Below are 24695 nucleotides of genomic sequence, written 5' to 3' on the forward strand. Positions count from 1 at the left end.
GCATGATATGATGAAAAAGAAGTGTTTGGTCTTTGTCCTTGGCTCCTGGCACACAGCTCCTAAACCCCTAGAAACCTCTGGAGTGATAGGACTGTCTTCGGTATGATTATGAGATAACTGGCCTCCTAGATAGCTGGTCTGTAGAAAAATCCAGACATGGTGTAGAGAGAGGGTTGGAACTTTGAATTCTACCTCCCAACCTCCAGGGAGGGAAAAAGGCTGATTTGAGTTAATCACCAATGGCTAATGATTTAAGCAATCATGCCTGCATAATGAAACCTCTGTTAAAAAAACCCTAAGCAATGAGGCTCGGAGAGCTTCTGGGTTGGTGAATATGGAGGTGCTGAGAGGAGGGTGTGTGCCCAGAGGGGGCATGGAAGCTTCGCCCCTCCATATTTTGCTCTATGCCTGCCTTCCATTTGGCTATTCCTGAGTTGCATCCTTTATAAGAAACCGGTAATAGAAAGTAAAGTGCTTTCCTGAGCCCTATGTGTTTTTCTAATGAATTGCCAAAAGTAGGGATGGGTTGTGGGAAGCCCTTATATTTAGAGCTAGTTGGTGAGGCGCAGAGGTGACAACCTGGGACTTGTGACGGGCACCAGATGTGGAGGCAGTTCGTGAGACTGAGCCCCTGACTTGTGGGATCTGAGGCTAACTCCAGGGAGATAGTGTTAGAATTAAATGGAATTGTAGGACACCCAGCTGGCTTGGCATTGGAAAGACAATTGAAGAATTCAGAGGTGTATAAATTCAACAAAAAACAGTGCCTTCCTATCTCTTTATTATTCTACTTTTTGATGTAGTCAGTGTTAATCATTGGTATGCATTCTCTAAAAAAACCTCTGTGCTTAAATAAACATAAAAATATAGATACCTGTCTCTAAGCAGTTTCTTTGTTATAAATAAAAAAGAAAACCTTCCCTTTCTCATGGGGAAGGGTTTAGCTTGCTGTCTGTCTCAGTCTCTCTGTCTCTTTCTTTCTTCCCGCTGAATCTTTCTAAACTATGCTCTAGAGCCTCAATGTTTATATTAAAAATGGACTAATAGGATATTTTGCTAAACAAAAGATCACGAAGAAATAATGCCACCTGTCTATGAGAAGTGGGTATTTTCAGTTGTGGTTTTAAATAAGATTTTTTTTTCCGCACTCTGCTATACTCTTACCGTCTATAACATATCATTTAGCACATGCTTATTATATGTCCTTCATATCTTCTGGTTTTGAATCTCTAACTAGATTAGAAATCTGTATAAGTCTCAGACTTTCCTTGACTGCTAATCAGACTCTAGCTTATAACAAGTCAGCACTAAATAATGAAAGTACTTTTTGTCCTTTTGGTTCTGTAATTGATGGGGGCTGCTTGAATTTGGAAATTCTCTTATTTGGAAGTGCCTTTTTAGTGATGGACCCTTTCCTAAGTGGGTCATGTCAGAAGCCCTTCCCCTCAAGAGCAATGCTTATTGCAGGCATCCCTGAAGAATTCAGAAAAGACACTACTATCATGAATGCCCATGATCTCATGTAGGAAAAAAGGAAAATGAAGCAGGACGGGGAAATGGTACGTACGAGTGGCCACCTTGGCAGTGATGGGAAGGCTGAGGATGTTGCTAATGACAGCGTAGACGCTGATGTTGTAGGTAAGACCTGGCTCCAGCTCCGAGATGGTGACACCACTCCAATCTCCAGGCACCCGCTGCTGGAGCTGGAGGCCCCCCAGGGCCGTCGGCTGGTAAGAGATCACATATTCCGTCACTGCCATCGGCCCGTCCCATTCCAGCTCAATGGACCTGTCGCTGATACCAGCCACTCGCAAGTCCTCTGGAGGGGCAACTACCAGGAGGCAATACACAGATAGCATGAGCTCAGAGGACTGTCTTCCCCAGCCTGGACTCAACTTCCTTCCTCACATCTCCTCCCCTGGCCCTGTCTGTATGTTCTGCTCAGCTCATTGGCTTTGAGGGATTGGCAGTTCCCTTGGCAGGCAGGTGCTTGTCTTTTCTGTGCTCAGTACTCCCATCTCTACAGGACCATGAGTTAGCAGTGTGCTGGAGCCTGTTCCTACTGGCTGGGAAAAGTTGCCTGTCAGATTTTGCAAGACAGTTTTAAATATTCATCATTAAAGATTAAATTTTATAAACTTCCAATTAAGTAAATTATATTAAAAACAAAAGTAATAAATACTCCAAACTCATAACTGGCAAATTACTTCACTATATTTTACTATTATCCATGCCCTTAAGGCAATTTTTGCGTGTTGTATCTCTCTGGTGGAAGTACTATATAATTGTGTTCTACTACACAGCTGTTCCCAGCTCTGCATTTAGTGACATCAGTTGGTGGTTTGAAATTGTCCACAGAGGGAGTATTTACACCATGGAAGTTGGCAAGTGCTTTGTAAAGCAGGGCTTTCTATTTTTTTTTTCCTCAGAGGACTAGTTGTTCAATATTTAACAGCATATATTGGCTAATATTTTTGGTGGTTGAATAAGTTATTGTCACCAGATTACCCTGGGAGTCAATATTTGATTTGACAAGTGGCAATGAAGCCTTATTCCTGGTTATCTTGCAAAATATAAGAAGCCAAAACAGTAAGTCCTGAATATCATAGACTGATGAAGACAGTTAATAGCCCTTTATTGTATGTTTGAGTTTTGAAAGAAATGTAATCATGTTAGAAAATTTTTTATTAGCTTTGATTTGGGGAATAATGATAAAGGAGTTTTTTTGTTGTTGTTTGTTTTTTTTTTATCTTTTTAGGGCCAAACCATATGGAAGTACCCAGGCTAGGGGTCGAATCTGAGCTGCAGCTGCCGGCCTACACCACAGCCACAGCAACGCCAGACCCAAACCACATCTGCAACCTATACCACAGCTCATGGCAATGCCGGATCCTTAACCCACTGAGCAAGGCCAGGGATTGAACCTGTGTCCTCATGGATGCTAGTCAGATTCATTTCCAGTGAGCCACAATGAAGAATAAAGGAGTATTCTTGAGGGCTTGCTTTTCTCTCTTGTTCTACTCCTCAAATGCTATTCCAGGAACCACCAAAGATTAAACTTCATCGAAATAGCCTTTCACGTATCGGTTCCCTTGAGAAGTGAAGATTCGCCAGTAGTAGGGCTATTAAATAATTGAAACTTTAAGACCAATTAGGAAGCTAACTCCTGTGTGCCTGTAATTGGACCTGCCCATAGATTAAATCAAAGATCAGGCCAATATTTAAACAGTCGTAGTTAACTTATAAATTTATATGTAATGGAGGCTTCAGTTAGTTTAAGAGTTTCTCCTCTGAGAATTCTCACACTTTCACCTTTACAAAAGCATAGGACCGAGCCTACTGCTCATCCCAGGGCCGTGTGGGTGGAAAGGGCCCGCCTTCTCTGTGGTGCTCATGTGCGTCCCCTCAACTCCTCAGCAGAGGCAGAAATGAGGACTCAGATGATGGAAATTGGGAACATATATTTGCAATGTTGGGCACTTGCTTTGATTGCTTTTGTCCCAAACTCTTCATGGTCCAAAACAGTCTGGATAGCAGAGCTTCCTCTGATTGCAGATGGCAAATGTTGACCAAAACAAAAAATGTAAGATTGACTTTTTAAAATTTATAAAGCTCAATGAATGTCAACGAAATTTAATCCAACTTGCAAATGGTAATTTATAAGCTTAGATCATTTGTTCACTCTGACATGATTAAAGCTTTGAACTGCATTAGGATCTTTGGGAGAGCCTGTATAATGCACACAGAATGACTCCTGGACTAAGGAAAGAAGAGGTAGTATAGAACCCACCACTATTTTGCATTCTGTACTGAGCATTTATTACACACCAAGCACAATGCTAAACATTCGTATGTGGGTTTTCTCATTTCATCCTCTCACCAACACTATGGGAGATGTATGATTTTTACCCCTGTTTTATAGATAAGAAAATTGGGTCACACAGTCAGCAAACACAGACACTAGGATTTGAACCCTGGCACAATGACTCTAGAATCTCTAGGCCAGAATGCAGTACCACTTACCAGTATGCATGGTGTTTCAGTCTCTACACATGTTTCGACACACCATCTAACTAGAATTTATTTTAACAATTCCTTAATAGTAGTTCTGTGAGGTAGACCTGGGAGATATAATTGTCCCAACTTTACTGATGGAGAAACTGAGGCTAAGGGACTTGCCAGAAGTCATAGCTTGCTGGGTCATAGCGGAACTGATTCTCACACCCAGTTCTTCTACACTCAGTGTGTTCTTTCCCCTACAATTTGTAGGACAGGTTATGGATTATGCCAGATGCTTCCTTTCACTTATACACCTCCCAAACAAACTACATCAGTGAATAATTCAGGTTCTCTTTAAGGATAGGAATTCCAGATTGGTAAGAAACCTCTTTTTCAAAGGATCGGTGTCTTTCATGGTTCAACACTCTGACTGCAAGTTTTCTGGGTGGGCCCCTCCTGCCATCGTGACCGAAATGGCCATTCCAAATTTCAGGTCACCAACAAACAATTTTTGGGGTATACAGGACAAGTTAGTGTATTCTTTTTGGTTCCTTCCTCTGACAAATAAAGCTAATCACGACAATGGAGAGTGATCCAAGCAGAGCATTTGGGGATTTTAAAGTAAAAAAAAAAAAAAAAAAAGGTGCAGAAGGATTTTTTCATCTTGGCAACTTAACTTGGCAAATTCTTTATCTTGAGACCTGCGCCTGGTGGTGGGGAACACTGCCCTCGCTTCTGATGAGAAAGGTGCAGTGGTTGCGATCATGGAAGAATCATTCCTGAGAGCAGTGGCTCGAAGGAGACCAGCACCACTCGCCCTGTAACTTAGCAGTAGCTATGTATATTGAGGGCCAGTAATCCTTATCCAATGAAATGATGTTGAACTATAAAGCGAAGTACGAAAGAGCCACAGGCCTTGATTCAAGGAACTTAGGGTGGGAGCAAAGTATTCTTAGTCTTACTTTCCAATTTGGAAACTTGGAGAAGAGCAGGCAGTTAAAAAAGGATAAACTGTGGCTTGAGGAATGGGAGTTGCTTATCTGCAAAGATGCCATGCTGTTTACTTTTGAGATCGTGCGTCAGTTTTGCACATATGTTGGGAGAGTGATTGGAGTTGGTTCCAGGAAGTATCCTGCTCAGAGGAGTGAGTGAATTCAGGTGCTGAGGTTGGGCTGGCTGCAGTGCTGGCGGACACAGGGGCTGATGCTGGTGCATCTCTGCAGGTCTGACTGAAGTCTAGGGAATAGCTCTCTGGATTGCTTCAAGCCCCTGGTCCAGGGGTTCTTTCATCCGACTGATTCATAGGCCGTTGTGGCCAGCTCACTGGCCAGCTCCTGCACTAACTTCCTTCACTGGGAGCAGATGTGGACAAATGGTTTAATGGGCTCGCTTCCCTACCCCATCTCTAACACCTAGTAATTTTTTATCATTTGACAGAGCTCAGCTTTCATATCAAAAGACTATTTCTTTGTGTATGTGGCTTTCAAGCTTTTTATTTTCCGATTCCACTCTACTTAGCATGCGGGGAGGATTAAAGAGTGCTAGAAGTTGGTAGGAGACTGGGGTTCTCTTTCTTGCTCTGCCATTAATTAGCTATCTGGCTCTGGAAAAATCTATCTGCATCTCTGGGCTGCTGTTTTTTTCCATTTGTAAAATGAGGATCCCAGAGTAGCTTGTGTCTAAGGCCTGTTTTAAGTGCACATAGTCATGATTTTTTTTTTGTTCTATTATCTTTACCCGGCCAGAGAATAGAGGCGGAAAGGTTGAGATCTGGTCCCTTGGCATGCTATGAGAGAGATCAAGGCTGGGAGTCAAATAGAGTGGCCTTGTCATCTCTATTCAATTGCCTTCAGTCTCTAGAGGCCTAGGGGGCCTCAGAATGAAGTCTACACAATGGGAAGCCATCTTCCATGCCCTTGCCAAAGAGAAAAGAATGACCTGTGAGGAAGGGTATTCTGTGGCTCTCCATGTTTTCACCTTCCCCATTCTCTCTCCTTTCCTCGCTGTTGTTGGCGAGGGGAGCAGTGTGCTGGAGTGTATGCACCTGGCCAGAAATGTCAAACAGTGGATAAACAGCCCCTCTCCTAGAGCTTTTTCACAAAGAGCAAGCAAAGTAGCACTTTAGATAATGACCTAGATACTGCTCTGGAAGAGACTCATGGCATTTGGTTTAAAAGACAAGCCTTGAGAGCAGCATTGCAATGAGTGGTGGCTCCATGGTTGCCATAGAAACAGATGGAGATTATGCAACTCTCCCTCCTCACATGCTTTGGGAACCAAAAAGTAGTTTATCTGGGCATCCAGAAGTCTTCCTCAGTAGTACAGAAGTGACGTGTTGGAGGTAACATGAGCTCAGGGTTTGGGCTCAACCCAGTTATAGTTATGCTCACAGCTGCTGGGTCTTCCCTGAATGACCAGAAGGGCTTATCTCCAGTTCAGTTTGGACCCTGATCAGATTAAGATTCTCTTTGCAAATGAACACATCCTTGTGGAAGAGCAGGGTCAAGATCATGACAGGTATGTACAACCCAACAGAAATCACTTTTATTAAGAAGCATGTGAACTACAGAAGAGCCATACACAGCAAGGGCCCAGATGGACCCTTAGCCTCCTCCGATGGGGCCTCGTGGGGCCTCATGGGGCCTCGTCCTCTGGGTGGGAACTAGGATCTTGCATCAGCCTCCCCTTCCCAGCAATTACCTAGTGATTTGGATTCAGAAATGACAAGGCTTAACTTCTGCTTGAATTATCCTTCTGAACAATTAGTATAAAGACTATACTTTCATAAAGAGATTTCAATTTTAGTAAACAGGATTAGGAGGCAAAATGAAACCACTGAATACGGAAAAAAATGGAGGAACATGAAAGTATTTTCCTAAGCACCAAGGTATTGTTGTTTTTCATTTTATTACTGCCATGGATCTTTTAAAATAATTTTAAGTTGAAGTCGCAGGTGCAGGAGACTGGTCTGGCTGGTCCAGTACCTAGTTGGGAATCACCAATGATGCTCAAGAATAAAAATCTGGTAGAACTGGCCTCCTGGGATTTCTCCCTTAAACTGATGTCAGGAGGCTGATCAGAAAATTCCTAGAATCAACCCATCAGAAGGTTTAAAAATATTTGGTTTCGTTTTAAATTTTCTCAACGAGCACTCTGAACCCACTATTGCAGACTAAACTGTAAATGGAAAGGCTCAAGGCCCATCATTCAGTCTGTACTGTTTAAAACACACACACAAAAAAGGACCAGAAAGTGTCAATGATTTAGTCAGAAGAGGACGAGCAATAACAGTGAGATGTATGAAAAAAGTCTGATTTTAGGCAAATGATCTCCAATGAGATGATTGGTATTTTCCCACTGATGGACTTAGGTCTTCATTTTGGGACATCACCTTTGTCTTGGTTTCCATGGTGTAGACACATATGGGGTTGGTTCCAATTTGCTAAATGTCATCTGGTAAAAGTGAGTCAGCCTTTTAATATTCTGTACTAGTTGTTAGAGTTGTGGCTCAATGCCTCTAGTGCTTTATTTCTGTTTACATGTAATTCCTTGCCTATGAATACTTTTATCCATGTGGATACTAGATCATTTCATAAATTAATAGTGCTTGGCAATATGAAGCTCCAAAATAACCAGAGTGCCTGGTTTTTAGTCTGGTTATCACAGAGTAACTGCCACTTCATGCTCTAGCATTGTAAAAACACATGTCTCTGGAATATGGCAACAGCCAAGGTGGGTATTTTAGAGCAGGTGGAGTTCTTGGAAGCCCTCTGAATTAGAGAGTGGCCTTGCCTATGGTGGTCCCAGGTTCTGACTCTCCACTGCCCTCCATCTCAAGGACAGTGAAATGCTGTCGCCATTATTACCATTGCCTTTGCTCCAGTTTGGGCGTAAGAGTCAACTTTCAGACTGAACTTGACCTTTTCTGGCTTCCATCCTTTCCCCCCTTAACCTCAATAAATCAGCTCTCTTGGAAAGAAAATGCACACGACCCAACTGGGAATTCTTTGGCCTAAAGGTCACCTTCCCTCCCATCCCTCTTCCCACCTCCAGCTGGTTTGCTAGACCATGTTTGCAAAAGGCCCCACGGAGCTCCCCTTCCTACCTGCTGAGCAGTCAGGGCCCTGGTAGCCCTCCTCACAGAAGCAGAGCCCCTCCTGGCAATGTCCTCGCCCACTGCAGGCATTCAGACACCGCCGCTGGCTGCAGTCCTCACCAGCGTAGCCCTCCTGGCATAGGCAGGTACCGTTGGCACATCTCCCCTTCCCAGAGCAGTCCCCGGGGCATCTCAGTTCACTGCAGTCCTCGCCTGTGTAGGCCTCTTCGCAGACACACTCCCCATCCACGCACAGCCCCCGGGAGCTGCAGTCTGTGGGGCACCGGAGCTCCGAGCAGTCGTCCCCACTGTACTCGCTGTCACAGATGCACTGGCCGTCCACACACACGCCCCGACTGGAGCAGCCCAGGGGGCAGTAGGGTTCCGAGCAGTTCTTGCCAAACCAGCCTTCATTGCAGATGCAGCCACAGGACTCGAAGCTGAAGTTGCCATGGCCACTGCAGTGGGGTATATAGTCCAGTTGTCCTGGAATGGCCAAGGAGAAGGTCATAGGGCAGCAGTGAGTTCAGGGCGGGACGGGCAGAGACCTCCTCTCACTCTCTGATCAGATTCGTGTTGCTGAGAATTAGGCTTAAGCTAGTGTGGTATATCATGGACTTCATAATATTTTCACCTAATGGGGGTCATCTGTGCCTGGCATAGCGCTGGGGGAGAGGATGGATGAGATCGGGTCCTCACTTGCCCTTCAGGAGCTTACCTTCAGTGGGTCTTAGTTCTGGTTTCCTAGAAACAGACCTTAGATGAGGATTCAAGAGAGAGTGCCAGGAAAAACTGGTCAGTAGGGAGGAGAGACTGGGGAAGGAGGAGAGACTGGGGAGGGAGGAGCCCAAGCTTGGCCATTTTCAGGCAAAGTCCCAGGAGGGGTCAGTCCTGCAGGGTCTTCTGGCCACAGTGCAGACATATCTGACCTGGGATGAAGGGCTGCCCCTCGGGGGTGTTAATACTCAGGCTCGTCCATCCTCTCCCCCAGGCAGGTCAAGGAGGTTCTCACGGCCCAAGCACAGCCCCTCACCGAGACTCTCGGGTACTGGCTGTGGGGACTGAAGGAGCTCTGAGGGGATGTAAGCTGAGTACCAGGCCTGGCGTGCAGGGCATGGTCACATATGCTGCAGGCCCATCCCTCATCCTCCACTTCCTGCCATCTCACTAACTCTGCTTCTTTATCACAGCTCAGCACCAGGGTCACTTCAAAGGCTTCCCAGAACTGGTTTCATTTAGTGACTCTTTGCTGTGATCTTTTTAGGATTCTCTGCGTATCTCCTGCCTTAGCCCTTACCACGCTGTAACTCCAGTGTAGTAATTTGTCTGTCTAGCACGAATCAAATGAACTTACTAAACAAACACAAAACCGGTACCTGCTTGGCATCCTTCTCTGCCCTTGGCCCTGGGGATATGAAGTTAAGTAAGATATAGCCTTGTTTGACTCTGCCCCTTCATGCCATCCCCATGGCCTGAAAAGGTACTACACTGACGCAGTTAACGTGGCTCTTCCTTGTAGGTTTCTTCCTTGTCTGCCAGGGAACCTGGGGGGAAGCTGGTCAAAAGCCCACTCATAGACGCCACCCAGCCTCCTGGGTAGCAAAGAGCCCATGTCCATGGACATAGACTATGCCTTCCCCATATTCCCCAGCTTGATTGAAAAGGTGAACTGAGCACAGCGTTCTCACTGGGGAACAGGAGACTGAACAGCTGGACTTTGTTCTCTCAGCTTCAGGTTGGTTATTTATAGTTTTGGTTATGAGGAGGAGAAGGAGGTGAGAAAACCCAAGAAACATTTCACTACTCCAAGACCGCCCCCAGTCTCGGTGTCCCCGCCAATGTGTTGGATGTCACTCCGGACACATGGGCCATCCAGGCCCTGGGAAGATGTCATTCCTGACACCTCTTTCATCCCTGGGCAAGCTTGAGAGAGTAGACCCCATAGAGGTAAAATCTTGAGCCCAAGATAGGAAGACACGGCCCTCTTCTTGTTAAAGAATAAACTGCGTGGGACAAAGGTGCCTTTCAGGTGAGAGAAGCTGGACTCAAAAGGGGACAGACACACTCTCTGCTCATTGCGGGTCAATTGAGAATGGCTACTGCACCACCTAAGGTGCTTACCAGAAGCCAGACTTTCCTCTGAAGGGAGGCTTTTCTATTTTGTAACTCTTGTTCCTTCTAGTCTGTCACCAATTGTTGATGGGGAAAGGAAGGCATGGGTAACTTGCTTAAGTCACGAGCTGGTAGGTAGCGGAGCCAGGATTTGAAGTCAGGACGTCTGGCTCTGAAGATGTAATGACTTCTCCCGGAGAGATCCAGCTCATCATGCCTGAGTGTTGCTAGTCAGGGAGCGGGGGAGGCTGGAGGTACAGCTCCTGGATGCTCAGCCTGTGGGGGGAGGACTTGTAGTAAGCTCTGTGAGTGGGCGTGTGCGTGCATGCGCATGCACACCCACATGTGTTCATGGGGGTGGGAACAGGGGCTGAAACTTCCGTCTTGCCAGAGAAGATGGGGACAGGTGCTCTGAGCCTTTAATGACTATCGTTTCCTCAGATGGGAGAGAGGCTGAGCGGCGCACACAGAGCACCAGCGTTCTCTAGTCCCCCGGGTTAACATAGATAGATATCAGTTCAACAGCCTGTGAAAACCAAAGATGAATGAAGACAGACATCAAATTCCCTGCTCACCACAGAAGTTGCTGTGCTGAACTGATGTACCGTTACCTGACTCATCCCCCCAAAATCAGGTTAATGTATTTCAAACCAGCTCAGCGCTGTAGAGAATCTCTACGTCAGATCCCCTGGGAAGGGCCACATTAGATCTTAGAGGCAGATTAACAGAGAGCTACAGACTGGGGCAGCCTTTTCCCTCTGTGTGTGAGGAGGTGCCAGGTTTCACGGCGAGTGGCTGCTTGCCCTCCTGCCCTCATTCACTCTCCCTCTCTGCTCAGCACCCTCCCTTCCCTCCTGGCTCCCAGGCTCTACCTGTGGCTGCACTGGCTTGGCAGCAGTTGCTGTTGCACTGGTCCCGGAGCACCGACACCTCCCTCTCCAGCATCTCGATTCGGCTCAGCAGCTCCTGCAGCACCTGGGCCGAGCTGGCACACGGGCAGGCCTTCTTAGGGAGGTTGATCCTGTGGGTGAAGGTGACCTGGCTCTCGTGGTCTGAGGTCTGGCCCGTGTACTCCGCCAGCACCTCGTCTTCAGTGCTCACCTCCTGCTCAGCTGAGGCCTCCAGCCCCGAGGAGCAGAGGCTGTCCAGGGGCACGTTGATGTTGTACACATGGTTGAAAACCACTGGCTGCTCTTTGCCAGATGTATTGTAGCTGGTAGTGCCTCCTTCCTCCTCCACCGCCTGTCTCTGGACCCTTTCCGTGGTGACCTCCAGCTGACACTCTGAGGGCTTGAGCATGGAGCCCAGAAGGATCAGGTTGACGCCAATGAGCATGTTCTTCAAGACCACTGTTTCCCCGTCTGCCCCCATCCTCTCAGCAGAGGCCCAGGTTCAAGACCAGCCTGCAGCAGAAAGCATGGAGTTATGGAAATCTGCAGGAGAAACCAAGAAACAAAATGGCCTCTGAGACCTGCCCCCAGCACTTCATCGTGCTCAGTCCTACAAAGCTAAAGAGTTAAAAGCTGAAAGGCAGTTAAGATTTCAAGGGGAGGGTTGGGAAGGGACCAATAGGTCATGAAAGCCCAGAGGTTTGTCCCTTAGAAGAATGAGTCCCTGAAAATGTGTCCTGCTTCTGTAGAAGGACTTCCTAAAAGGCTCATCTAGAACATATGAGTCTGGCCTCCACAGTCATCAAGAGGTTCCAGCAAAGAGGAAATGCAAGGACAGGGGACAGGGGCTTTATGTATAGGCTTTTCCTCCAAGGAGAACTTAGAACTTCCTTCCACTTCTGGATGAGAGTTAGGATGAAGGGTACCAGGGAGTCTTGGGCATCCCCTCATATTTCCCCAGATATTTATTATGAAGCGGCCCTGCCAGCCACTTCAAAATAACTTGTTAACTCCTCTAAGCTCATCTATTCAAAACAAGTTGACTTTAGAATAACTAACCAGGCAAATAATATAGTTCTAGGTAATTGTGGTTGTTAATAGTCCTTGGGTACATTTGTGATAATCTCGGACTGTGTGAGCCGAACTTTCTTTTAATCTTCTCATTAGTATAGTCCCAGTGCTTTGTAACCACAGGGTGCCTTTCTTCTGAGGCCCTGTTTAAATTGCTAAAATAATGAATTAGCTCCACTGCTGGTTACCTAGTCACCAGGAACCATGGAGAATGATAAATTTACTGTAATGCAAATTAGTTTTACAGAAATTATCATTCTTTTGTATTCCCTGTGTAAAAGAGAAAAGAGGCTTACAAACTTTGGTTCTAAAGGTAATGTTAGAACTGCTAAGAAGATTAAGGATGAAGGAATGGAATGAGTGTGAATACGAGTTTGGGAAAAAGGCAGTAAATGACAGCTGACATCAACTAAATGTGTATTCTATACAGATTGCAGCGTGCACCTCCCATGTGACCTTACTGGACCCTCAGAACAACCCTATGATGGGCCAATGTGATTATCCTCATCTTGTAATGGCGTGAATCCTGCCTAGAAAGCTTAAGATTTGAATGCAGGTCTAACTTGAAAAGCCATGTTCTTAACTGCTAAGCTCCAATGCTTTTCCTGACAAGCATGTTCAGTTTTCTATTATCTCTGATGGGAATTGTGTTATAATATTGAGATTAGAAAGTTTTGCTAGATCCAATGTTCCTTCCTCTGTGAAGCATTCTGCTCTCACCTTTTCCCCTGTTTCTTCATCTCTCCTCCTTCGTATAGACTAAGTCCATCCCCCACTCTTCCATAAACCTCTTCTGACAGCATTTGCTGCACTAGACCATAGGCTTCCTTTGTCTGCTTCTGCCCCTGCCACCTCCCAATCCCACCCCCCATCCCAGACTGCTAAGTCAAATCATATCAGACCACATCTTATCCACAGCATTAGATATGTGTCTAGGACAGCAAACATGCTCAGTACCATGGCTGTTGAATGAATAAGTGGGTAGATACATAGAAGGATGAATAAACAGTTGAATTAATGAATAAATGCCCAATGAGCAAAAGGTTGAATCCTTCTCCAACTCATTTAATTTCTTCCATCATCCTCAAGTAATTCACTATTCAATTTCAGTTCAACTGGGTAATGTCTGAGGGTTTATTTTATTAGGAGTAACTGTATTAGTGACTAATGTATGAAAACCATGTCTTATTACTTAGTCTTTATATTATATATTGGACTGAAATCTATCTCTGTTTCCAGAATGACTAGGAAGCAGAACAGGGTACAGCTGTTAAGATTCTGGACTCTGGGGGTTCCCGTTGTGGCTGAGCAGAAATGAACCTATATCCATAAGGACGCAGGTTTGATCCCTGGCCCCGATCAGTGGGTTAAGGATCCAGTGTTGCCGCAAGCTGTGGTGGAGGTCGCAGATGTGGCTTGGATCTGGTGTTGCTGTGGCTGTGATGTAGGCTGGCAGCTGTAGCTCTGACTTGACTCCTAGCCTGGGAACTTCCATAGGCTGTAGGTGCAGCCCTAAAAAAAAAAAAAAAAAAATCTGGACTCCGGAGCCAGTCTACCTGGTCTTTGCCTATCCAAGGACTACCCTGAAATCACTGGAACATGTGAGACATCTGGCCCATCAGTAGGCAGCAGGAAAACCGAACATTAGCACACCCTTACTCAAAGAAGGGTGAGGTTCTTGGAGTGATGTGGGAGGTGGTGATCCACTGGCTATATCCAGATAAAGTAAATCCACCTTGGGGCTAGATGGAGTCACATTGCTAAACCAAATTGCCCTCAATACTGTAAGGTCTTTTCAAGGCCCCTTGTCTGAGGCATTACTTGACATCCCATTTTCAGATGCTCTGGGCATTGCAGCCTTGGAGTGGCACTCTGCCCTTATATCATGGAAAGCTTCCCAGGAATGGCTCTGAAATAAGTCACTTATCCTTACATTTACATTTAAGGCTAGGACCTTTAGCCATCTCACTTGCTAAACTAAAGTAGGTTCGTTGATCCAAGTTGACGTTGCGGAATAGCTTTTTTTTCCCCTGGGAATCATAAAATTATCATGTAACATCTATAGCACTTATTCTAGCTTTTTGCACAAAGCAGACACTCAATAAAGAAAGAATAAATGGCATTATAAATGAAAGGGACACAAGTGATAGGAAAATTAAAAGGGAAAAACATAAGGTCTACACTGAAGTCCAAAGTAGCAACTACAGAATCATACATGGAGAAAACAGTATAGCTTTATGTGTGAAAAACACAAGACTTTAGTCAATAATCAAACTGACTATGAAGTAGTCAACTGTGTGATTTTTGTAACCTCTAAAATCTTATTTAGACTCAGGTTTTATTAATTGAAATATAGACTAGGATGAACAGGGGGCTGTTTTGCTCTGTACTGAACTTGTCATTGGTTACTTCTGGGTGGCAAGGATGCTGAAGGTACTCAAAATCTTGTCATAAGAGAGGGAGGAAGTTAGCATTTTGGTCCAGAGAAGTGATGACTGGAGGGTTATTTTTCCTTTATCATCCATTCCTTTGACAGATATTTATTAAGTACCTACTATATGCTGGTTCCTTCATTCACAGAGGTTACATTTAACTATATGTGAGTGGAGAGGGGAAGACAGATAATAAATTAATACAATCATTACATATCATATAGGAAGAATGCATATTATATGATATTTAACATATGACAAGGTAACATTAATTTATGAGTGTTGTGTCATCAAGTGGTAACTGCTGCGAAGAAAAACAAAAGGAGAGAAGAGGACAGAAGAGTTACCAGGGCAGGGAAGTGATGTGGATATTTTATGGAGCCTGGCCAAGGAAGACTTGTCCAATGAGGACCACTGAGCAGAGACCTGAAGGAAGTGAGCAGTGAGCTCAGCAGATGGCTGAGAAAGTGCATTCCAGCCACAGGGAACAGCAAGTGTGAGGGCTCTGGGGTGGGAGCTGGCCTGGTGAGTGAGTGACAGCGAGAGATAGGGGTCAAGTGAATGAGGGAGCAGATGTGGGGTGATGAGGTCAGAGAATGAGTCGGGGCCTGATCAGAGAAGGCCTTGTGAACCCCTGTAAGGACTGGCTTTTGCTGTGAATGTATGGTCAGCATTCTCAAGTCCATCCACACACCAAATATTTATCATGACTTAGTCCCTGTCCCTGAGAAACTTTCTGTTTCTTGAAAGAGATAGAAACACAAGTAAATATAATGACAATGCAGTGTGACCATTACCATGACTGATGGACGCATGCAATGTCCCAAGGGCTGGAGGTGCATCTGTTCCAATCGCTCCTTCCATCCGCACTCTGCACTCTTCCTATATGTCTGTGTCTCCTTTCAAGGACATCAGTCATATGGGATTAGGGGCCCAACCCTCCAGCACGACCTCATCTTAACGAACTACATCTGCAATGGCCCTATTTCCAAATAAGGTTACATTCTGAGGCACTGGGAGTAGAACTTCAGCATATCTTCTTTGTAAGGCATAATTCAATCCATAATAAATACCAAAAGTGAACTGAGCATCTACCAGGCACCCAGCTAAGCATTTCCCTTATGTTATTTTATTCATTCCTGACAACAACCCTATAAGCCAGGGAGGAGTGATATTTAGGTGTCAAGATATTTTATGACCATTGTGGCTTGGGCAACAACCAATCAGAAGGGGGCATCCATCCATCAGACCTGCTGTAAACAACCAGCAGGGCCCTGGGCTGATTTCACCGTGATGGTAGGTCCTCTTTCAATTTCCATGACTTGAGACAAGGAAAATGAGTTTCAGGCAGGGCCAAGGAATGTGACCGAGATTGCACAGCTAATGAGCACGGGAGCCAAGACTGAACCCATATCTTGCTGACCATAGTCTGTACTCTTAACTGCTGTTTTTCAGCCAGCTTTAATTAGCAGCCACATAGAACTCTAATGAAAAGACTTAGAACTCTTACACATCAACACTCTCCTCTCCCGGGATCAGATTTAGGACTTCCTGACAGCGATGGCTTTTCGCTTAATGTTTTCTCCACCAATCCAGGCTACTACCCCAGAAATTGCTGTAGTCTCTCACCCTGAAGGGAAAGCCTGTCTGCTGGCTCATTATTTAAAAGTGCCCAGCCTCCATGGTGTCTCAAAGACTCAAGAGCCATGCTAAATCAGCAAACCTTGATCCTAGAGGGGTTGGGAGGCATTTTTTACATTTGCCCTTTCCCAGGACAACTCCCCACCCGGCAGTAGTTCCAGAAAATCATGGCCTGCCCTGGCCCCCTCTGGCGTCATTCACTTCTCTGAGCTGCCACTGGCTCAGTCACAAGTCACTATTAAGCACACCGAGGACCTCTCTGCTTCTGTCCTGTATCTCCATATGCATTTGGCTAAGGATGCTTCCTGAGGGCAGGCAGAGAGAGGGGGTGGGATGCATGGCCTGGGAGACTTCATTTTTCTCATCTCATCTGAAGCCTGTTGGAGGAGGAAGGAGGATGAAACTCATGCTTATTAATGCTTACTTAAAAAGCATACCCTTAATTTTGCAAAGCTCACGTTACTTAATAATCATTTCAAAGTGGCTTCTCTTTCTCGTGTCCCTGAAAACTTCCCTCTCTGGCTTCATTCTCTACCTCCACCTCCTGTTCCCCTGGACCACATAGAATGTGGACTGTTCTGCAGGTGGTCTTTCTGTGGCACCTTTCAGTGACTCTGCTGGGCAGATTTTTGCAACTTCCTCCGAGGGAGATCTGGTCTAATCCTGTGGCATATCCAAGACTGCTGCGTTTGATGTGTTTGTCTCCACTGGAGAGGTCTGGCCTGCTCTGAGACCCATGGTCTGGCTTTAGTGAGAGGTGGTGGCTGCACTTCTAAGCTGGATGCAAAATCTCTGGGATTCAAACAGCTTAGGGGCCTGAAGGGGACCCCCAGAGTCCCCTCTCCTCCTCCACTCTCTTCCTGTCTCTCAGGTGAGTCATCCGACTAGAGCTATCAGACTCGAGGGTAGATGCAGACCAGTCCCATCAAAGGATGAAGTGGTGGTGGGAGAGGGAGAAAGGGGAGAAAAGTAGAGATGATGGGGAAGAAATAAAAAGGGTGGGGTGCCAGGCTGGAGAGAGCAACAGACAAAAGTTCTACAGATAGAGGGAGACGACATAAACCCAAGGGACAAATAATACACTCAAGGTTTGGTAATACACTGACAGTGGTGAGCCAGACAGGTAGCTAGTGACCCTCCAGATGAGAGGGCAAGCCAGTTGCAGTAATTTGATAGATTGATACTCAAGAGATCTGCACAGTGCCATTGATTCTTTTCCTCCATGCCAGCTTCCTTATCAATATAATTATCATGATGGGTGCCAGAGGTGTCTCTGGGCTGTTTGTAAGAGGCAAGTGGACAGCTGGGTGGTCCTCCAGGCCCAGGTGATGCCACATTACCAAGGTGTGAGCGCCTTTCCCAGGCGGCCTGCAGGGAGAGCTTGGGTTACCCCCGGGGCCAAGTCTTGCCTCCAGCTGAAGTTGTTCTTAAATGGCTTTTCTCCCCTGTGCCCTCCTCCACGTGCCTTGTCCCACTGAAGAGCTTTGCTACTGTGATAGATAAATATTCTGGGAGCCATCACCTTGGCACAGGCTCAGAGGAGGAGAGAACTGGTCTCCAGAGGGTGGGATACAGAGGAGGAGGGAGGTTGGGGAGGTGATGCAAGGGACCGGGAAAAGACATGGAAGCTATGTCTTTGTGATTTTCCTTTTTTTTTTTTTTCTCTCTCTCTCCTTAAGTCAGAGAGGGGGTGAAAGAGTAACGTGGACAGAGGTGCCTCAGGGGAAGGGGGGGGGAGGAAGAGAAAGAGGAAAAATGAGTGTGTAGTTTGTTGGGCAGGTAAGGAGAGGTGATCTCCAGAGGGGTGGGTGGCCAGCGCTCTGTTTGGATTTTCTAGCTTCTGCCAACCTTCGTCCCCACGCTGCCCCTAAGAGTGATGTATAAACCAGAACTGTATCTGTGGAAAAAAAATGACACTTTTCCTGTGCTTTTTTTTTAAAGTTAGAATTAGTTTAAAAATAGTTCCCTCCCTGCCGTTGGGATGCTCTGTCACTGGAGAAAGAGGGTAATTATGAAAGACGAGGGTGTAATGTGATTACTGCCGGCCCCATTGTGTCAGCAGAGGCAGCATCAGGGCTGCTGGGAGGACTTGGCCTCGGTCTCCATCAGCACTGGGCCTTTATTGGGCCTGTCAGGTTTCTGAAAAGAACCTAAGGGCAGAAAGCTCCCCGCAGACAGGACTCCTTGGCTGGTCTGGAGCTGTCAGGAGGGACCTGTGCGGAGGAGGTGCAAGGCAAGGCTGGGGCGTCGCCTTCTGGCTGCCTCCTTCTGCTGGACCATGTGCCCTCCGTGTGCCCCATGTAGGAGCTACAGGCAGGGTCGTTGGTTCAGAATGTGATGGAGCCACATTCATATTTTGGCATAAGGGGTCAGCGGGTGTATTTTTGTGTGTGTCCATGCAGGTTAGAAAACCTGCAGAGGCTGGGCCGAAGAATCTAGCTTCGGGTCTGTCCTCTGGCTCTGTCTTGTACTGTCTGTGAGAATTCTAATTGACCTAGGCTCTCAGAGCCATTCCTTCTTCATCTGCAAAATGGGGGTCATGGATATCAATCAAGGGAATAACACCAAGGGAGGGATAAAATCTCGCCATTGGAAGCAAGGGTCAGATCATTCTGGTATGAATTCCTGCTTTACCACCCAGGTGGCATGGCTGGGCAGGTGTTACCACTGGAGGGCGCCTGTTTCTTTTGGGGGCAGCTAAGGCTGAGAGTCTGCCTTCTGGGTTTCCACATGATTTGTGGTTAATAGAAATCCTGTTTTGGTGAATTTATCCAATTTTTATAAGTCCAAGAGAATTCTTAACATCTGTAGAGCCTTTGTATGATATATGACTATATATATATATATAATAGGCAGTTTTATGTATATATATTTACATAAAAGTGGTTTATATATATGACTGTATATATACACACCGATAGAACTATACGTATATGGTTACATATATATTTACATATATACACATATATAACCATGTACCTACTATGGCTATATATATATATATATATAACCATGTATGTATATATACATATATAGTTCTATTTGTGTATGTATATATAGTCATATACATAAATATATATACATATGGTAGAGGATATGGAGCCCCATTTAATCCTCAGACAATGGGATTATTCCAATTTTATAGACAAGGCTCAAGGGATGGGGGTGATTTGCCCAATTATACACAGTGAGAGCCAAGCTAAATCCCGAGGCATATATCCAGACTCTCAGTTTGGTCATAGAAGCCACAGCCTCCCTCCATAAGCCACCTTTGTCCTTTGGAAGTAGATAGGATATAAATAATGAACTCTCAATTAATCTCCACCATTTTGGTTTAAAAATTCTTCCCAGATCCTGACCTTTTGCTATCATTAATATCTATTTTTCATCTGTGTTTCTCAAGCTGGGAGAACAGCATGTCACCATTTGCTATTCAATTATTCTTCTTGAATGGTCATCATACTGCTTTTCGTCTTTCTCTTCTTTCCATTTAATAAAATTGCAAAGCAAAGTCTGTTGTAAGAAAGATAGCCACTCAGACTGCAGCTCAAATAGATGATTTCAGTTTCTCGCCCATGCTACTCCACAGAACAGATTAAGAAATTGGTTTAGAATATTAAAAGTGGTCTCTGCCCCCATGGGGCTTATAGTCTAGTTGAGAGGACTAGACTCACACATGTGAAACCAAAGGACAAGGCAAGGCAGCCCATAAACTGAAGATTGCTTATTTTAAGTTTAATAGATGCTCTTCACAGTGTGGGAGAAGTGACCAGAAAAGACTTGCTGAAGAAGTGGTGTTCCAGTCCAGATGAAGTGGGGTGGCTGGGAAGGTGGATATGACTTGTGGGGAGAAGGTGGGGAGAGGGGGCATAGGGTGTGGCATAAGCAAAGTCGATTGAAGCCTCAAGGCCAAGTGTAAGGAAGTTCTTCCTCTGAAGGGACCATCTTCAGTTTTCATGAAGGTCTAATATAAATTAAAACTATATTATGAATATTTAGGGTTTTTTAGGCTAAGAAGATGTAGTACATATATAAAATGGAATATTACTCAGCCATAAAAAAGAATGAAATAATGCCATTTGCGCCAACATGGATGGACATAGAAATTATCATACTAAGTGAAGTAAGTCAGACAGAGAAAGGCAAATATCATATGAGATCACTGATATGTGGAATCTAATAAAAAATCGTATGAAAGAATGAAACAGAAATAGACTCAAAAATTTCGAAACCAAACTTATGGTTACCAAAGGGGAAACAGTGGGGGTGGTGATGGAAGATAAATTAGGAGGTTGGGATTGATATATACACACCATTATATATAAAATAGATAAGTAACAAGGACCTACTGTATAGCACAGGGAAATCTCAATACTGTGTAATAACCTGTATGGGAAAAGAATCTGAAAAGGAATGGATATGTATATGAATAATTGAATCACTTTGCTGTATATCTGAAACTAACACAACATTGCAAATCAACTATATTGCCAATAATTTTTTTAAAAACTATATTATGAGGATGTATGAAAATAACCCCTACATGTCCTGTGTGTACCTATGAAATGTGGGAGCCGATCATGTCTTAGCAGTGTTCCCAGGGCTTGATGTCCAAAAGGCTAACTCAGGGCCAGGCCAGTTTATAAACATGGACTCAGAACTTCTAATTAATTATAACTATAAATATAGGAATCATTTGCATGATTGCTTGGACTTTGAAACCCTTTAGAAACAAACTTAGGAGTAGTTACATGGAGAAATTGTGCTCATTCCTATTCAGGAGACCAGATAATTCATCTGCTCTAAAAATACCTAATGACGGATTCAAATGTCAAATTCATGCTGTTTCTAGTTATATGACATAACTATATTGGAATTGATCTTTCTAGCAGGAACTGAATAATTGCTTTAATATTGGATATCCGTTAATATCTCTAGATGACATGTATGTTGGAGGTGGCACCTTATGAAAGTTCACCTCTTGAGGCCTAAAGGAGATACTTACTTTATTGGGCAAATTATGTGTTTTTAAGCATGAAATAACAGCATCCTGACCCAAAGACTACACACAGGTGGGCTATATTTTCTAGTGCACGAAATAACATTTTCTAACTGAAATTTGGGGAAGCTCTGAGGGTCCAGGTATATGGAGCACAACCTGCTTAATTCAATTCAGTTGCACCCTGACTGCGTGCCAGAAACTGGGCTAGGTCCCATTCACGATGTCAGGGGTGAGCCAGAGGAATCTCAGGTAACTCCTTTTGTAACTAGGAGGAAGGTACTTCCATAACAAGAATAAATAGCAAACCCTGATAAGTACCATGTCTGAGGTATTAAGAAATTCTTCTGGAGGCCCAGCAGAAGCAACCATTTCAACTGCAAAACTCTGGGGAGAAATCTCAATGGAAAAGGTGGCCTCTGAGCTGGGTCTTGAAGAATTAGATTTTGAAAGGAGGCATCCGGGGAAAAGGCAGGAAAGTGAGTGAGGAATAAAAACTGAGGAAAATCAGGCTTGAAGAAGGGCACAGTTTCTAGAGTGGTGGCGAAGTGTGTTTGTGTGCTTTCAGGGTGAGGGTACTCGGAAGATGTCACAGAGCCTTGATGGGCATCTAGAAATTTCCTCGGGATTCTGTGGGCTGGTTGAACCTCAGTATTTTTTAAGCAGGGCATGACATGATTAAAGAAATCCTTTAACATCTGTAGTTGCTGTTGGCCCCAGAGATGAATTCTAATCTGAAAAACTCAAAAGATTTTTTTCGCTTGTCGTTTATCTTATTTTGCAGTTATTCAGTCGGTAAGGCCCGGATTAGCCTTGCTCATTACTTTAGAGAGTAGTTTTTCAGGGTACATAATTTCTTAAATTCCTTTTCTCTCACTCTCTGTCTTGACTAAATGCATTTTGCTCTCCATTAAGTTATACTGCATCATCTCTGTTCATTATTGTTAAAAGGGGGCTTCAGCAGAATTCAAATGTTGTTTTATTAACTGCTAAGTCCAGGATATGTATTGTAAAATATTGGACTTAAAATGTTTTCAATCTGAGTAAGGATGAGAATTGACCATGTAGCTGCAAGCAGTTGCCTTTCTGACAAATTAGGGATGCGGATGGCACTGAGGAGGCTGAGGCTTTGGTAAGCAAACCACAGTTTGGAGGGTTCCCAGAGTCCATGTATGATCCATCTAGGATACAAAAGAGCCCACAATAAGGTGCAGAATGTCCCCAATGGGCTGAGGTTGATGTCTGAAATAACCTGTGGGTGGCAACTTCTTCTCTTTGATGGGTGGTCTCCCTCCACACAGCAACTCTCCTTGCTCCCCAGCCTTTATGTGCACAGCCCGGCCTGCCCTCCTCTTCGGTACACACAGTTCTGGGGTTCTCCCATTTGCCCTTCTTGATCCTCTCTGCACTCTTCTCTTCCTGGGTCTGTTCTTTCTCGGTAGAGAGCTTCCTATTCAGCTAAAGAAGGCCACCAGCCGAGGAGCTGCTTCTGCATCCAGAGGGAAGTGGGGTCCTGGAGCCCGGCTCAGCAGAAGGACGTTGTTTCTCCTCAGGGGACCTCCTCTACATGACTGACTGTCTTTCCAGGTTCTGGTAGCCTCTCTGCCAAGTCCTCTCACCTCCTTTGGGGCTTAAAGATGGTAACCGATCAGCTTCTACTAACCCCAGATGGTGTGAGTGCAGAGTCCTTCCTGACTGGCTCTCTACTGCTCATCCCCACAGGTACCCATGGGGGCCTGGCTTCCTGGGAAGGGCTCCTTACCCCCGGCGTTTCCTTCTGGCCCCAACTCTGCTTAAAACATACCTGTCCTCGGTGCCTCATTCCCTCAGTAGTCAAATGCCAAAGTAATACAGGTGGCTATAAATTAACACCTTCTGAAAACCTCTTTGGAAACAGGTAGGCCTTAAACCATAAATAACAGTGACATTTTCATTTTAACAACAGCCTGCAACTAACCTAACAGTGGACATGGTTCAGGGTGGTTTCATGCTGTAGCAGAGGATAAGATTCATTGCCTGTAAAAGGTTTCAACATTTTTTTCTCACATTGATCTTTCTCCCTTTTCCCCTGCTGAAAAGAGCTAAAATGAGTCAGAGTAACAGAACACCTGGCATCTGCAGAGCTCATTTCAAGGTGCTTTCCTAAACAGAATCTCAGTTGGTCCTTTTATGAATTTTGTAAAGTATATGGGGTGGGTATATTGCCCCAGGTTACAGATGAGTAAAACTGAGGTCTATTCCTATGAATAACAAGCCATAAGGCTGCTCTTAAAGAAATCAGGTCTTCTGAGGAAAACTTGAGAAATTTACCTCTGATAAATTTACAGCGTAAATAGGAATATGGCTCACATCTTGAGTTTGCTTTCCTAATGGGGAAACTGGAAAGGTACAGTGATAGGAAAAAAAATCATAATAAAGGCATGGGTTTCTTTATTCCTCAGCAAGAATGTATTCTCGGAGTTCCCTGGTGGCTCAGCGGAAACTAATCTGACTAGTATCCATGAGAACCCAGGTTTGATCCCTGGTCCTACTCCGTGGGTTAAGGATCTGGCATTGCCGTGAGCTGTGGTGTAGGTCACAGATGCGGCTCAGATCCTGCATTGCTATGAATGTGGTATAGGCTGGTATCTACAGCTCTGATTCGACCCCTAGCCTGGGAACCTCTATATGCCATGGGTTCAGCCCTAAAAAGATGCGCACACACACACACACACACACACACACACACACACACACACACACACACACACACACACAAGTATATATTCTCTAAGTTAAAAAATAGTTTCAGGGTTTTTTTTTTTTTTGTCTTTTTGCTATTTCTTTGGGCCACTCCCACGGCATATGGAGGTTCCCAGGCTAGGGGTCGAATCGGAACTGTAGCCACCAGCCTACGCCAGAGCCACAGCAACGCGGGATCTGAGCCGCATCTACAACCTACACCACAGCTCACGGCAACACCAGATCCTTAACCCACTGAGCAAGGACAGGGACCGAACCCGCAACCTCATGGTTCCTAGTCGGATTCGTTAACCACTGCGCCACGACGGGAACTCCTAGTTTCAGGCTTTTGCCTTTTCAACTCTTTGGCCATTTATAGTGGTTTAATGAACAGTTGCCTGGGGTGGGGGTGGGGGTCCATGTATGGGGAGTGAGGAGTGGTGGGCAGCCATAGACTCTGCAGGGCTGGTGGGTCTGAGAGGAGAGTAAGTGGAGGAGCCCAAGCTGCTTAGGGCAGAGGGAACTTTTGTGTTTCTCTGTGGATTTACTCAACTCTCCTACTTGAGGGTCGGAGGACTATACCCCAAGAAGCTCTCAGATTCCCTCAGTAACAACTCAAGGGTGGATCCTTTCTCTGGAGTTTGTAATGGAAAAACCTATCCCTTTGATCCTAGTCTGCATTATCAATCCAGGATTCCTGCAGGGAAATCATTTATGAAAGAGGTCTCCCTGCT

The 24695-nt window shown here is 45.1% G+C and overlaps 1 protein-coding gene and 1 long non-coding RNA gene across 3 annotated transcripts in view; one reads left to right on the forward strand and one right to left on the reverse strand.

The window, feature by feature from the left end:
• The window catches only part of TNR (tenascin R), an 81960-nt gene extending 70303 nt beyond the window's left edge, over nt 1-11657 (reverse strand). Inside the window, exons 1-3 of one of the 2 annotated variants that reach the window (XM_047754209.1) lie at nt 11080-11657; nt 8105-8581; nt 1568-1831 (exon numbers count right to left, since the gene is read on the reverse strand). In XM_047754209.1, the coding sequence (XP_047610165.1) occupies nt 1568-1831; nt 8105-8581; nt 11080-11578 (1240 nt within the window). In that variant the 5' untranslated portion in view covers nt 11579-11657. Of the gene's footprint in view, nt 1-1567; nt 1832-8104; nt 8582-11079 lie in introns of those variants that run through there. The other variant, XM_047754210.1, reaches the window with a different exon arrangement.
• Nucleotides 1-24695, forward strand: part of LOC125111990 (uncharacterized) — a 248545-nt gene that overhangs the window by 202055 nt on the left and 21795 nt on the right. The gene's annotated exons all lie outside the window — the stretch shown is intronic.

This window comes from Phacochoerus africanus, chromosome 11 (assembly GCF_016906955.1).
Source record: "Phacochoerus africanus isolate WHEZ1 chromosome 11, ROS_Pafr_v1, whole genome shotgun sequence".
Classification (NCBI taxonomy): Eukaryota; Metazoa; Chordata; class Mammalia; order Artiodactyla; family Suidae; genus Phacochoerus; species Phacochoerus africanus.